At 33.2% G+C, this 17202-nt stretch overlaps 2 protein-coding genes across 9 annotated transcripts in view; one reads left to right on the plus strand and one right to left on the minus strand.

Annotated features, from left to right (window-relative positions):
* Positions 1 to 17202, minus strand: part of LOC125671542 (RUN and FYVE domain-containing protein 2-like) — a 51982-nt gene that overhangs the window by 10758 nt on the left and 24022 nt on the right. For 6 of the 8 annotated variants that reach the window (XM_048907319.2, XM_048907317.2, XM_056162895.1 and 3 more), the window contains 2 exons: positions 3200 to 3297; positions 680 to 766 (listed from right to left, as the gene is read on the minus strand). In XM_048907319.2, coding sequence (XP_048763276.1) covers positions 680 to 766; positions 3200 to 3297 — 185 coding nt within the window. The remainder of the gene's footprint in view (positions 1 to 679; positions 767 to 3199; positions 3298 to 17202) is intronic. The other 2 variants (XM_056162894.1, XM_048907320.2) reach the window with 1 other exon arrangement.
* On the plus strand, positions 8385 to 10968 carry LOC125671547 (uncharacterized). Its single transcript, XM_048907332.1, has 4 exons — positions 8385 to 8469; positions 8629 to 8803; positions 9966 to 10031; positions 10618 to 10968. Exons 2-4 carry the CDS (start codon positions 8630 to 8632, stop codon positions 10648 to 10650), a joined length of 273 nt encoding a protein of 90 aa, XP_048763289.1. The 5' UTR covers positions 8385 to 8469; position 8629; the 3' UTR covers positions 10651 to 10968.

Raw genomic sequence — 17202 nt, forward strand, 5'->3', positions numbered from 1 at the left:
TCTATCTGATAAGCCATATAGGAGGAGAACTGTTCACAAGCTATTTTACATCCTCCACTCCTTTTAGATCCACCATAACTTTTAGGATAATAATTGGATCCTCCTGTCCCGACAATATGCACATCTACAAATGTCAGTGAAACATTGTACAAAGTTTCAAGTCTATCCAATAAGCCATATAGGAGGAGAGGTGTTCACAAGATTTTGTGACAGACAGATGGATGGACGGACAGACGAAAAGTACAAAAACAACATGTCTCCCCCTGAAAGAGGGGAGACATAAATAAAATGTATATCTTATATTATTGATCAAAATCTTTCTTTAGACAAGTCCTATAAACATCATATATTTTTTGCAACAACCTTTGGTCTATTTTCCCATCAATTTCCAGCCACTGCCATGGATCACTCTTTTCTGAACCTATCTTTTTACATTTCCTGCAACTGTTTTTCTGTTAATTGTAATTCTTCTTTATTTCCCATCTACTACGTTTCAATTAAAAGAGAAAAGAAGAGAATCTTTAAGTGAAGAAGTGATTTTCCTTGTGTTCTTATTTATGGATTCCAAACATAAATGATCAATACCTGCTCCTTCTATGTCAAGATTTAAACAATTGATTTAAACCCATTGTGCTCCCACATCTCTTTCTAGGTTGAGAGACTTATTCTGTCCACCCACCTCTTAGAATCTTTGTCGGCAATGATTTGGCCGAGTTTTCTGGCAGTCTCCTCGGCTGCCTGTTTGTCCGCGTCAGCTTGTTTTAATCTTCACACAGAAACAAAAGCAGGAGACACAAACATGCAAATAAAAAAAAAAGAAAATAAATTACACAATAACATGGAAGCCAATGATTCATTAAAAGCCCAAGAATCAGAATCTGTATTGCAATAATATAGTGGAATACATTTCTTTTTAATCAAATTCTGTTGTTCAGCAAGCTTGCATATATAATTTGAGTTTTGATAATACAGAATGCACTCTCAATGTTTAATAATAAAGCGCACTGCTAGGTACATGATGCGCTCGTTTGCAACTGCAGGCACATATTTGCATGCTTGGAAGTCGCAAAATGTAATGCTGTCAATTGCAATTCCAAAGTGAGGTCATGTGACCTATTTTTTGGTTGTGTCACACATTCCTCCAAGATGCATTAACTGACCAAGTTTGATGGCCTTCTATGCCTCAGAGTGTGAAAGGTATGATTCAGACATGATTTGAGTATGTATATCCATAAAAGTCCATATGGAGGCCACAGTCCACTAGTTTTGTTTGCTACCCCCCCCCCCCCTCCCCCACAAGATGCCACAACTGACCAACTTTGATAGTCCTAGACCTGACAGTATGAAAGTCTGACCCAGACACAATTTGTATATGAATGACCAATTTAAATCTATCATAATAGACGGATGGACGAGAACGCTTATACCATAATTCAGCCTGTCAAAATAATAAACATATAAAAAGCATCTTAAGATTTCAGTTATCCCGATTCTTGTGCAAAATATTTCCTAGTCAACAAAAACAAAAACCTATATACATGTACATATATGTGCCCAAGTTTTACACTTTCATTATAAGAAAGGGTTTCTTTTCTCTTAATGCAAATACCGTATATCAGGTTTTTTCCGCGTGTATCCAATTTCCGCTTCGTTTGCAACGATTTCCGAATTTGATACAAAGTTTTGTTTTTGTAATGGAGTTATGTAACATACAGGTAAAAGTTCGAAATTGGTTTTAAACTTGGTATAGACCAAGGGTCTATGCCAAAACAAGATGACATAGACCTCATCGAATTGGCGTAGACCGCAACATTGAAAAGAAATATCACAAAAAACATTTTCATTTACTTCTAATGTACTTAGAGAGCATATTTTCTTTCCATTTCCATAACAATATCCTCCTTTCCTCATAACATTTATCAGATGTCGACTGACCATGTAAGGTCCTTTGGGATAACTTTAATGCTTTAAATCTGGAAAATTGGCATATACCAGTGTCATTTGACAGAGACTTGGTCTATCGGTCTATGGTTAATTTCGAACACTGAAAGTACGGTGGAAGTTCTGTGTTCATTGTGCTTTGTTTTCTCCTACATCTTCCTAAATTGATGAGGTGAAGGTCAATCTATCTCCCATCCAGATGAAGCTACTCGGAGCAAAATGGCTGACAAAGATTACATGCGAACAAAATCCGAAATCATCAGAGATGGATTCAGAGAAGCAGGAATATCATCCATATTGAGATTTGATTAGAATTGCGACATTAACTCAGAAATCGTGTAAATTGTTTCATTGACTGAATTTTTGCATTAAGAATTAAGATTTATATGTACAAATGCTGACTTTTTCCCCCCAATTCCTTCATAAGTTTAGATAATCGTGAATCATATTTTCGCTATGACGTTGAAATAAAATATACTGTTTTTGGTTCTGATTCATGGAAAAAAAACATGATGCGGAAAAAACATGAAATACGGTAGAAGAGGCAAAAGACATGATAATATTAGCCTAATATCAGCATTTCAAAAACATTTTTTCTTAAAATTGAAAATTTGTATAATAAAAGCTATATAATTTCACAACAAAGAATCAATCAATGAAATAAAACTTTGTGAATACATAGTCAAAATGAAGCTATATATATGGAATATTTCATGCTAAAATCCATATCATATATGTCATATCAGCTCTTAGGCTGATATGGGGCCACTCAGGCTGATATGACATATGATACGGATTTTAGTATTCTATTGGTCATATACTTAAATATTGTATACTTATGAAGTCATGAGTGTCATTTTTCATGATGTGTATGTTTGACTGAGTCAATTCTACTAAATAACTCAGGATCGATGTCCATATGTTTGTTGTTGTCTGGTAAGAAGAGTGTTGCAAATGAATACGTAATGTGTGGATTGATATGCATTTCTATAAGTCATATGGTTCTTGGATCAGTCTAACTTTGACGTCATCCATTATCACACAGCGCAGAATGGTTATAATTACTAAGTATATGATATATGTATATATATATACGTATAATAAACGAATAAAGGGATGGAAATCGTGATTGTGTCTAAATGATGACAAGGAGGTTCTCTAAATCTAAGATCCACCCCTTCTTTTCATGTGCGGTGAATGAGATAAACTATAGTACTAACTGACCTATAGTACTAACTGACCTATAGTACTAACTGACCTTTTCTCCATGTCTTTGAGTGTGGACACTAGCTGGTTCGTTTTCTCCTCTAACTTTGAGACTAGTTCACTTTTGTGTTTCAAAGTACTCTCACAAGCCTGAAATAATAATAATAATAATTAAAAAAAGATACATAATTCAATGTAGCATCAGACTATGGAACGCTACAGCTGTCTTAAGGCTACTGGAATGAGAGTACCAAACCCCCATATGCGTAACCCGGACGGAGTTTACCCAAGATTGAGCGGAGGTATAAATGTCTAGGTGTTGCGCGATTGGCTAATATCAAGAGTGAAATTATTTGGAATTGAAAGAAATATTATAGAGGTTCAAATTAATTGTCAGGATGAAAAATTATCGCACAAAATCGAGAAATGACTGAGGAAATTACCATGGTAGGGGTGTGCTTAAAATGAAGTGTGTAATTTACTGCAGATTGCTATGTGTTGTAAAAAAGTACAAATATGGCCTATAAAAGGCACGGGACCCTATATATTTTTTGTAATTTTTTATCTACACTTGGAATGAACTTTGAAATGTTTGCGGTCATTTGTTTAAAATCGATATTGCTAATTAGTGAGAGGGCCAAAGGTTAACATTGAGGTCTATGGGAAATGAATTGGTACTCTTTTCCCTACAGAATACGCATCATATTGTCAATAACATCAGACTATGGAGTATGGAACGCTACAGCTGTCTTAAGGCTACAGAATACGCATCATATTGTAAATAACATCAGACTATAGAATGCTACAGCTGTCTTAAGGCTACAGAATACGCATCATATTGTAAATAACATCAGACTATAGAATGCTACAGCTGTCTTAAGGCTACAGAATACACATCATATTGTAAATAACATCAGACTATAGAATGCTACAGTTGTCTTAAGGCTACAGAATATGCATCATATTGTCAATAACATCAGACTATGGAACGCTACAGCTGTCTTAAGGCTACAGAATACGCATCATATTGTAAATAACATCAGACTATAGAATGCTACAGCTGTCTTAAGGCTACAGAATACGCATCATATTGTAAATAACATCAGACTATAGAATGCTACAGCTGTCTTAAGGCTACAGAATACACATCATATTGTAAATAACATCAGACTATAGAATGCTACAGTTGTCTTAAGGCTACAGAATATGCATCATATTGTCAATAACATCAGACTATGGAACGCTACAGCTGTCTTAAGGCTACAGAATACGCATCATATTGTAAATAACATCAGACTATAGAATGCTACAGCTGTCTTAAGGCTACAGAATACACATCATATTGTAAATAACATCAGACTATGGAATGCTACAGCTGTCTTAAGGCTACAGAATACACATCATATTGTAAATAACATCAGACTATAGAATGCTACAGTTGTCTTAAGGCTACAGAATACGCATCATATTGTAAATAACATACAATATTAAGTCTATTCCTCTTTATATCATTAAGTATATTCTTAATATCTTTAAATCTACTTGATATAATATGTAGTGAAAATCCTATCTTATGATGTCAAATCAATGTATTACTTTGTCGAATGCACATATTAAATATTCAGATTAAAATCTATAATATTTCGTCTAAACTGTATTTCATTAAGTCACATTCATAAAGCAGTGGGTTCAGACATTATAAGATGATATCAAAACAACACGGCATACAGTCTTTTAAAACAATATGACACCAACACCATATCATATTAAGTCTATCCTTTATATCATTAACTCCACTTGGTATGATATACAGTGAAGAAAATATAATATGGTGTCATAACTATATATCATTAAGTCATTTTTGCAGTACATGTGATCCAATGTGCAATAATGATGTCAAAACATAGTAAAATTGATACTATCTATATACAATGACAAATTCCAAGGTCACAAGTATAAAAAAAAACTTTGGTAGAAAAAAAAAGGCTTTGTCACAAGGAACGTACATATGAAATATGAAAGCCATATTACAACACCATTCAAAAGTTATAAGCAAGGTTCAAGTTTTTGAAATTTGGGTCAAACTCACAAGGTTGAACTTCATAGCATCAAATGAAATTCTTGCCATAAGAAATCTATATACAAAATATGAAATTCCTACCTTAAATAGTTCAGGAGATATTGCCAAGATTAATTTTTCTTAAAAGTGGGTAAAATTTCAAGATCAAGGTATATGGAGCGCCAAATTAACATAAACTCAAATAATTGAAGATATCTTCAATTATTTAAAGATATCATCAATTTTATTATTGCTCTCTTTAATTGAATTAATGCGCGCATTAAATCAATTATTGCTCTCATCAAATGAATTAAAGCTCGCTTCAATTCAATTATTGCTCTCATCAATTGAATTAATGCACGCATCAATTGAATTAATGAGAGCAATAATTGATTTAATGCGCGCATTAATCCAATTATTGCTCTCTTCAATTCAATTGATGCGCGCATTAATTCAATTAATGAGAGCAATAATAGATTTGATGCGCGCATTAATTCAATTATTGCTCTCTTCAATTCATTTGATGAGAGCATTAATTTAGTAGAAATATTGCTCGCAATAATTAATTTAGAGCTCGGTATAAATAATTTGATGATCTCTTTAATTCATTTGAAGATATCTTTAATTCATTGACAGTGCTTTTGTATAAGGCATTAATGCGCGCATCAATTCTTTTAAAGAGAGCAACAATTCAATTAAAGATAGCATTAATTCAATTGTGGATATGTTGAATTGAAGATATCTTTAATTATATAGTTGCTCTCTCTAAAAGAATTATTGCTCTCTTTAAATGAATTAAAGATATCATTAATTCAATTGAAGAGAGCAATAATTGAATTACTGCGTGCATTAAATCAATTATTGCTCTCATCAAATGAATTAATGCGCGCATCAATTCAATTATTGCTCTCATCAACTGATTTAATGCGCGCATTATATCAATTATTGCTCTCTTCAATTGAATTGTAGCGTGCATTAATTCAATTGTTGATATCATTGATTCATTTGAAGAGATCATTAATTCAATTAAAGCGTGCATCAATTCAGCTGAAGAATTAATGATATCATCAATTCAATGAATGCGCGCAATAATTCAGAATTGAATATATCATTAATTATTTGAAGATATCTTTAATTAAATTGTTGCGTGCATCGAATGAATTGATGATATCTTTAAATAATTGAAGATATCTTCAATTATTTGAGTTTATGTTAATTTGGCGCTCCATAAAGGTAACATGGTTAAAACTCCAGTACCAAAAGAAAGTCATGAAACAAGACATGCACATATGTAATATGAGAGCCCTATCATTCACCATTCAAAAATTATGAGCAAAAACAATACACCCACCCCATCCCCAACTTTAGTTACAGGGGCGAAAAAAAACCCAACCCCAACCCTGAAATATTTTCTCAAACCAATACGAATTGATTTAATCATAATAAGTATTTATGCCAAAAAGGCAGAAAATATGCAAATTTGTATAAAAACATGATTTACAAAAAAATCATTTCAACACATATGAACAAAAGACTCTGGCGGATTTGAACTTGAGATCTGCGGTTCACCAGCCCAATGCTTTAACCACTGAGCATGATAGACGAACAATTCGATCGACACAAATAATTTCACAAAACATTTAAATCGCTATCTTGTGACATAGTGTCATAAAGAGTATAAGCTTTAGTGTAGTGAGCTACCTTAAATCCACACAACTTTTAAGTTTACGCTTTAATAAGATCCATGCTACTCTTGAAAAGAATTTTTTGAATAAATTTCCTGTATATTTCCCTTATAAATCTTTTGATCTCCAGGGCCCCTGAATTGAAGAAACTTAAATTTGAACTACCTGAAGATTCTTGCATATTGATATATGACAAATCACGACCCTGCTGTTATTGAGAAGATTTTGAAAAGATATTTCCCTATATATTCCCATTTAAAACTTTGGTTCCCTATTGTGGTCCCATCCTACCCCTGGGGGTCATTATTTGAACAAATTTGAATCTGCACCATTTGGGAATACTTTTTAATGACTAATAATTTTACTGTAGATGTTTAAATGTTTCCATATATATTCACATGTAAAACTTTGATCCCACCCTACTTCCGGGGAGTCATGATTTTAACAATTTTTAATCTACACTCTTTAAAAGGGGTGTAACCCTTTATTTAACACTTTTTATACCCTTTACCCAATGATGCTTTACGGAAAGTTTAGTTGAAAATGGTGCAGTTTTAAGGAGAAGAAGTCAAAAATGTGTAAAATTTAATGACAGACAACAGGTGATCAGAAAAGCTCACTTGAGCTTATAGCTCATGTGAGCTAAAAACTGGTCAACAAATATGTTTGCTTTCAAATCATTAAATCTCTTCAACGATTGGGTAAAGGTTTATTTCAGAATTATGGTAAGAAACTATGCTAATTTCTGGAATTGATAAGAACTGGATAATAAATGGCTTCCAATGTATATTAAAGTAGAAAATATAGTAAAATTCTGGCAGCTCCGATACTTTTGGTGACAGCTCCATGCATGTATCTGGTTTACCCTAACTGTGAGAAGTGAATCTTATGGTGTATATATACTAAACGGACAAACATTTCTGAAAGTAAGAACTGATAATCAGAAATGTTATTAAATCAGAAAACCAACACCTTGTGATTTTATAGTATAAGCTACTCAAAATTTCCATTGCCTAAGGATTGTGATCATTTTACAGTTCCATGTATTTTAGGACAAAAAGTATTTATTTCTTTGTGATTCCAGTGACTGATGATAATAGCTCAGATGAGTTGTAATGTTAAACTATGGCACGTACAGTATCTGAACAATGCTCAAATAAATTTCTCCATCAGTATAATGAGGGGCAAAATAAAATTTAGTATTATTATACAAGAAACCAAAATAGAAATATGTTAAAGATTGCTCTTATTTTGATGATTTGGTATAGCATCTAATCTATATTTGTCTATCCATTACTAAGAGAAATACTGATGTATATAGCAGATTGATTCTCCATACTATCAAAGTGGGCATGTATCTCTACAAACGCCATTAATCTTACCCATCTAAAATGACCTCCAGTAAAATTTATGGATACAACTAATTTCCTAATCTCATACATTCTTGTCAAGGCAGGTGGCTTTCTGATTTTGGTCACTTTGAGGATTGTCATTGGAAGTGAGCAGGCTATAAGAGCATCTATCCACTGCTCAACGGTCCCATTCAACACACAGAGAAAAACCAGTGAGGATTACAAGGTAACCTAGCAGCAAGTCTCAATAAGCTTTCAACTTTCTTCATATTTTTAAAAAGCTGTCAATAAACTAATTCTACTTTTTTCCTAGAAATTTTTTAATAGTTGTATTTAGAAAATCTTACTTATGGAAATCAAAGATATTGTTCAAATGTTTTAAAAGGATGAAGGTTTCGCCCTACACAAATGTGATTGTGATGATTTTGTCAATTGGATTGTTGTGTGAAGTCCATACTCAAAACTACCACTTCAGCAATGGATGGCAGCCTGGTAAAAGGTCTTACAGACCCTGTGCTCTACGACCAGAAATACAATCCATTTTGCTCAAAATCATCGAGGTAAATACAAAAGTTTTGTACATCTATCAAATAGATTTTAAGTAAAATTTACTTTTAAAGATTTTGTTTCAAGATAAAGAGAAAGTTAATTCTTTTTAAAAATATTGTTAATATTATAGTGATTTATATTGTTAATATACTATTAACTTAAAGACACTTGTCAATGAGGAACTAAACTTTGTTTTGATAATTTAAGATTTTTTTCTTTCTCTAAATTTTGTGTTTCTTGGCAAATTATTAAACTGAATAAAATATTCACTATTAGTAAATGCATGTTCTTTTTTTTTTTATATAATATCAGTACATACAATATGAAGAAGTCTGCAGTGTTTTTTCAATGTTTAAAATGAAATTATATAGCCTAGAAATGTTTTTATTTGAATAGACACAATCCTCTTCAATTTGTTTAAATGCTAAAAATCATAATTAATAAACAGTCATAATTAATTTTAACTAAGTAAGTCATAATCTACTGACAAATTAACTCATTACAGTAATACAAAAGCAGTTAAATCTAGGATGTAATCGTCGAATGGCCAATATATTCTTACTGCTTGAAAAAGTCATTGCTTTTTTTAATATAATCATTGATCATCATCTACTGTAGGTTCCTAAATAGACACCAGGAATTTATTATTGCGTAATTTTGCGAGAGTCATCACTCACAAAATAAAATTATTTACTTTAATTTTTCTATTGTTAAAATGCATGTAAGAACTCTCGATTAACAGACTTAGCAATTATCAATAATTAGCAAATTCATGTTCACGAGATTTGACATTAACGAGTCATTTCGCGATATTAAGTACTCACATAAAATAAGAAATCTACAATATTTCAATGTGTTTTACTTGTTTTTGTAAAATACTGTCTGTACAATCGTTTACATTAAGATTTGAGAAAAATAAGCGTTTTTGCAGGGACTTAATTTCATGGTTGAAGAGTTGATATTCTATTTCTACCTCAGTTTCTCATATTCATGGAGAATCTAAGACATCAATGAATAATTGAATCCCAAAGAAAATTAATGATTTTACTGTTCATGTATGTTGCAATATTATAAGCTTTCATGATCATTGCATTAGTGTATAAGATATGAAATTTTACCTCATCACTGCAATAAAATCTAATAATTGATGTACATATGTACTTACTGTTGCAGAGTGAGGTGGAGAGAATACAGAAATGTAAAAACACTAACTATGATGATGTTCTCTCAATAATGCAGGTATGTTTTATAAACTGTATATTGAATGTCATTGGTAATCCACCAGGCTTTATCCCATGTAAGGAAGAGAATATGATATGGGGAACAGTTTTCTGTGTAAATGGTGAAGTTCGAAAAAAAAATTGATAAAGGTCTACATTCAAATTCAAAATCTAATAACAGTGTTTAAGGCTGTACTTCTGAGTCAATCCAATCAATTTCTTCAATCTGCTTTTTGTGTAGCCAACTTTGTAAGCAGATCAAAAGACCTAGTTCTAATTAGATTGATTTTGAAGTCTTTTAGAGTGAGTTTTCCTTTTTACATTGATATAAGTGACCAACAAAACCAGGGGATTTTAAAATTACAATTTACATCTTGCATATGAAGTTGATCAAATTGCTTGAATTTAGAGAGGAAAAAATATCATCAGAGATATCAAAGCTTATAATTATAAGTTTTCAATACATGTAAAAAAAAAAAAATTTAATGTCAAAAGGAAGAGAGAAAACCCACTGAACTTTGAAATATTTTCAATAGTATAGAAATTTGTAAATCTTGAAAAAATCCCAAACTTGATTAAAGCAGCAATATGTAATTATTTTCCAGGATAAAAATAGTGAAAATGCCAGAACAGTATGAAGTGAGATTAGACTAACACAGGACAGCTAGACTACGGAGAAAGTGATCAGTGTCAAAACTATTGGATGTTCAAAATAAATTTTTACAAAATTCTTCAGAATTGGCTTTGTTTATAGTTTGATTATGTACTCATAGAAGCTAGAAGCTAATCATTAAGAACTCTCACTGCAATGGGCTCCTACTGCATCTAAACAGCAGGTGCATGTAGCTCACTTTTGACTTGATGTAACAAAAGGACACATACAGCTTAATCTTCTTATCTTGAATTTGTTATTTTGTATATGTTGTTTATTTCCAAATAAAAGTATTTCCCAACAATATTTTTTCCCCCTTTTTTCTTTGCATTGTTTGTTAATTTGAAAATGCTAGAGATCATGGATTCTCCATGAATGAACCAAAGGACTCCATCTTAGAGGATCACAAATCTCAGAGAAGCCTGACCCAGGGATCACGAATCTTAAGAGAAGCCTGACCCAGGGGTCACGAACCTTACAATTTTGGTGGAGGCTTCTCTGATCCATTTCTCTGATCGCTAGTGCGATTCACAGAATTTGCCTCAAATCCAAATCCGTTCATACTGACCATGAACAGTTCAAAAGTGATGTTCATTTCTTATATTTATATTCATTTACTAAAACATCGTTTGTTGCATAAAACGAACTCCTAGCCTCTGTCACAGTAGTTATTGTGACGTACGTCAACACATGGACATGACGTCACATTTCGTCTCACCCTGCCTTTTATCAACATTGCAAGGTGCACTGTATTTTGGCGGTAGGAGACCACAAGATTGCGATGATAATCCACGTAAGTTTACAATCTTAATCCAAAGGTGTGACTTACGAGATCTTTGTAACAGATGTTCTATTGTTTTCAAATCATTACGCTCTCTCAGTCACGTGCTTTAAGCTAGTTCATAATCCGTCCATAGTCAATGTGAACAGATTGTGTCGCACGCTGAAATTGGTTGGTTCATTGAGGAGAATGCAATTTGTAATATAAATATATCACTATCCACAAAGTTTGGATGTTTGGTGTCAATGAGTCAAGAAGATTTTTATTCTATAACAAGAGTACCGCAAACAGTACAATATACGCCCATCGGACAGTGAAATTCAACCTGGAAGCATATTATGCACTCTGAATTGATATAACACATATTTTAAATAGAAAAGCCTTAAGTGGGTCATGGTGCACCAATCCATCTGACATTTGAACTGATTATGTATTTCTCTGAGAGGGAGGTTGTGACAAAATGAAAAATGTTTGAACTATTTTTAGTCCAAAGTAGGTCAAGGATGGACCAATCCAGCTGAAATGCAAACTCACTCTATGCTTCTTGAAGGAGAAATTGTGACCAAATTTCAAAGTCGTACATGCATCCGTTATGGAAAAATGTCTGGAAAACATTACCTTGGACGGACGGACAGCCAGCCAGACAGATGCACGGACAGCGCCAAAACATATGTCCCGTCTAATGACGGGCGTATAAAAATGCTATTTAGTTTTTTACTACCTATAAGTCTTGCACCAGAAACTTTGGCCATGAAATTCGTGAATAGACGGACAGAGTGATTACCATAGGAATCCAAGCATTACCTTTAAATTTCATGAAAATCTTGTCAAGTAATCTAAAGTTACAGCATGCCACAGAAAGCGCTATCATCTTAATTAATATTAAAAAATTATAAGTCCCATAACTCTGTAAAAACAATGCCGATAAATGTGAATATCAAAAGGGATCTTCCTCTGCCTAATCTAAGTATAAGTATTATGTATAAAATTTATTAAAATCTTATCTAAATCTCCAAGGAAAGTTAAGTTATCATGTGTTACAGAAAATGCTGATGGATGGACAGATGCAGATGCTGGACAAATGTAATCAGAAAAGTTCACTTGAGCTTTCAGCTCATGGGAGCTAGAAAACAAGAGGCCCATGGGCCACATTGCTCATTTGAGTCACCTTGGCCCTGCCATTGTTCAGCTGTTTTGATTTTTAAAAGATTTCTTTAATCAATCATTATTCCCATGAAAAATTTTGACCCCATATTGTGGCCCCATCCTAGTCCCAAAGGATCACAACATAACTGAAAATGAATTCACATAGCACAGAGGTGCCTCAACACCAATATGACTAACATGATCTTGCTGTTTTGGATAAGACCAAGATCACAAGGTCATTGTTCATAGTATGATGTGAAGACCTTGCCATAAGAAATATATACACAAAATATGAAAGCTCTATCTTAAATAGTTCAGGAGATATTAACTAGGTACGATTTTTATCAAAAGTAGGTCAAACTTACAGGTCAAGGTCACAAGGTCAAGCTTCACAAAATAATAAGGTCTTGTCATAAAGAACCTATATACAAAATATGATAGCCCTTCCTTGAATAGTTAAGGAGATATTGAATAGGTCAGGATTTTTTTTCAAAAAGTAGGTCAAATTCCCAGGTCAAAAGATCAAACACCATTGTGCACAAGATCTTGCCATAAAGAATCTATTTACAAAAGATGAAAGCCACACCTAAAATAATTTTAATATATTTAATAGATTATGTTTTCTTAAAAGCAGGTCAAACTCCGACTTCATGGTAACAGGGTCAAAGATCATGATATCAAATGAAAGGTCTTGTCATAAGAAATATATACACAAATTTAAATATCAAAGATCTACCTTAAAGGACACAACGCATGTTTCCAAACTTTTTTCATTTTTTCAGCAAAATTAATTCCTTTCATGCCTAAAACTACTTTAAATGTGTTTTTAGTGAAATATTTTGCGTAGTTTTCCAGTTTGAAAGCGATGAAATTCAAATCTTGTGATAATATTTACTTTCGCTATTTTACGCGCCATTATGTGTGACGTACGTCATATGCACCCTCAGGTTTGAAAACATCTATTAGCCATTTCATAAACAGACAAGATTTAATCGACAAAAAACCAATTATCACGTAAACGGCTGGTAAATAACATTGCATTAAGATGTTTTGTGCCATGTTAGGGTGTACTAGTGGTCGGTAGAAAGGATTTAGACTGAGTAATTTTCAATTTTTCGAAGGAAGGTATGAGAAAAAAGATGTGGATAAATTTTGTAGGAGCAAAAACTTTACCTTTAAAAAAACACCCAGTCACCTTTTCAAAAACAGCTTGGAAAGAGACCCAGATAAACTGCGAGACAATGGATATATCGAAGCTATAAGCACTGCTAGGCCTACAGCATATACATTCTGTTCTGGTCTTCAAATGCAATAAACACTCGGATCAACTGACCTTCACCTTGTAACAACATATATAACTTGTGCTACCAGTTTCTACCAACTGGTAGATTTACAAAAAATTTTAAAGATACAAAATAATTGAACTTTAATTATAAATAATAGAATATTGTATTTCCTATGTTTAAATTGAATTATTAAATTATCTCTAATTGAACTCATAACATCTTGAGTACGTCCGTAGGCTATAACGCCGAGTTCCCACTTCCTAACGACGTGCAAATCACAATTCAAAAATACTAATAAGATTGCTTTATTAAAATAAAATAATGTGATTTCCACTTAAAATTTGATTATTTTTATTGATTTATTGTTTTTTCTTTTCTTTTTTCTTTCTTTCCGAAATGCACCCGTGACAGTTGCTTGGCTTAGGGCCTAGTTGTCAACAATGTAACGTATTAAAATTTATCTAATCCAAAAATAAATAATAATTACACTGTCTATTTTAGAAAAACAGCGCCAATTACAGATGTATAAAGAAATAACATTACCAAATAGTTTGTAGACAAGCGACCCATATAAACATTATTTACACGCCGATTTTATACTCGTTTTCCTCGCTATATTTGGGTATTTACATCAATATTTGTATGCACTGGTGGCGAAAACATATAAACTAAGAAAATTTGTCAACATTGATTTAAATGTTGCCCATGGTGAATAAATTAGGCCCCTAAAGCTGAGTTTTTAATAATATCTCACACTACTTTCACAATCAGTTGATCGAAGAAGGGCGCATGTGACATCACTGTACCACGTGACTACATGTACCTAACTAATTAACTAGACTTTTTGAAATCGGGGCTTAGATTTAAGTCTGTATTGTGGTTAATTATCGCAATATTTCGGCAAACGAACTATTAGAACTAATTACTTTAAGCATAAAGATGACAAAATGCATATAATTTTGTATACTTTGAAAACATGATATGTGTCCTTTAAATAGTTCAGGGGATATTAAATTGGTAAGATTTTTATTAAAAGTAGGTCAAACTTCCAGGTCCAGGTCACAAGATCACACACCATTGCATCACATGAAAGGTCTTTTTGTAAAAAATGTATATAAAAAATATGACAGCCCTAGCTTAAATAGTTCAAGAGACTTTTTAAAAAGATTTTCCCCATTATCAGCATTTAACACTTTGATCCCCCATTGTGGCCACACCCTACCCCTTGGAACCATGAATTGCACAAACTGGGATCTACTCTATCTCAGGAAGCTTTCATGTAAATTTGAACTTTTCTGGCCCTGTGATTTTCAAGAAGAAGATTTTTAAAGATTTTACGTATATAACTGATGTCAACAGACAAGAGGCCTATGGGCCATATCACTCACCTGAGTCACCTTGGCCCATATTTAAAGATTTTCTCTATATATTCACATGTAAAACTTTCGATCCCCTATTGTGACCCCACCATACTCCTGGGGGCCATGATTTTTACAAACTTGAATCTTCACTTTGTCAGAAAGCTGCCATGTAAATTTGAACTTTTCTGGACCAGTGGTTCTTGAGAAGGTTTTTAAAAGATTTTTTCCTATATCTTCACATGTAAAGCTTTGGATTCCCTATTGTGGCCACACCCTACCGCTGGGGGCCATGATTTTAACAAACTTGAATCTGCACTATGCCAGAAAGCTGCCATGTAAATTTGAACTTATCTGGCACAGTGGTTCTTGAGATGAAGATTTTTAAATGACCCCATCCTATTTTTGTATTTTCTGCTCCCCTTTGAAGGGAGCATGGATCTTCCTTTGAACAAACTTGAAAGCCCTTCACCCAAGGATGATTTATTGGTAGTATTCATATTGTATTATCAAAATTAAAGTAGAAGTCTTTCAAATGATAGACATTTAATCACAACAACCATTTTGGCCCCACTTTGGTACCAAAACCCCTACCCCTGAGATCAGGAAATTTACAAGTTTGGCTACCTGCTCCTTCTAAATATCCATTTAGTTTCAACTAGAACTGTCCTAATGGGACTAATACCCCCCGCGGGGCATATAAGATGATGGGAAATATTTAATGCAAGCACATTGGATATTTTCACATTATATATGTCCAGCGGTATTAGAAATAAACTTCGGACAAATTGCGAAACTCTGGACAAATTGTGTCTATTACTACAAGTACAACCAAACCAGAAAATGTCCGTAACTTCCATAACTGTTAAAATATTTCAATGAAAATAAAAGATGCACAACTACATTATATATATAAGATGAGAATAAAGTTTGAATCAAATCTGTTCAACGGTATTAGAATTAAACTCTGGACAAAGTGCGCAACCCCCAAAATGAAAAGAAAATGTGCGTAACTTCTATAACTGTTAAAATATTTCAATGAAAATAGGAGATGCACAACTACATAATATATAGAAGATGTGCATAAAGTTTGAATGAAATATGTCCAGCGGTATTAGAAATAAACTTCGGACAAATTGTGTCTACGGACAAACGGACGGACAGATGGACGGACATACGGACAAAGTGATTCCAGTATACCCCCCCAAACTTCATTTGCGGGGGGGGGGGGGGGGGGGGGGGGGGGGTATAATTAAGAATCAATAGCATTACAGAAGATGTTATTTATAAATGCATTACACATACAATATAGAAGTTTGACTATGCCCTGAAGTCAAAACCTCTAGTAAGGGATCATGAAATTTACAATTTTTGTCAACGCCTTCCGGCTCTACATGACTATGCACTTAATTTTTCTTTCAGATGTGTGGTTGTGTAGAAGAAAATTTTGAAAACTGGCCAATTTTTTTTACAGATTTTGCCCTGCCACTAAGTGGGTGCAAGAGTTCTGAAATTTACAGTTTATGCATGTTCCTCTTGTCCCAAAGATACTTCATACAAAATTTGAAAAGTATTGGTAGGGTAGTTATCAAGCAGAAGATAAAAATGTTCAATTCTTATAACATGACGACAGATGTAGATCAATAACGATAGGTCACTTGAGTAACTCAGGTGACCTAAAAAGAGATTCAGAGCTGTGATGTTTTGTAATACACACAAGTCGACATAACTGTACCACATTTAATACTGCTGAATTTTGATTGGTTACACAATATTGTGCATGTGCACTAAACCAAATGTATTTATACAAACGAATGCGGATTCCCCAACTAAGAATAGATTACGCGTACAGATAAAAGTGTAAACATAATATGACAAGAGCATTCATATGTTATATATGACTGTGAACAGTGTACATACAGAATATTTCAGCCAACCCTCGTTCTTTGTGGAATGTTTCAGTGACC

This window comes from Ostrea edulis, chromosome 4, assembly GCF_947568905.1.
Source record: "Ostrea edulis chromosome 4, xbOstEdul1.1, whole genome shotgun sequence".
Classification (NCBI taxonomy): domain Eukaryota; kingdom Metazoa; phylum Mollusca; class Bivalvia; order Ostreida; family Ostreidae; genus Ostrea; species Ostrea edulis.

Coding starts and splice junctions, on each gene's coding strand:
- LOC125671547 (XM_048907332.1), top strand. CDS start 8,630: ATGAAGGTTTCGCCCTACACAAATGTGATTGTGATGATTTTGTCAATT. Junction 8,804..9,965: donor TTTTGCTCAAAATCATCGAG/GTAAATACAAAA, acceptor TTACTGTTGCAG/AGTGAGGTGGAGAGAATACA. Junction 10,032..10,617: donor ATGTTCTCTCAATAATGCAG/GTATGTTTTATA, acceptor ATTATTTTCCAG/GATAAAAATAGTGAAAATGC.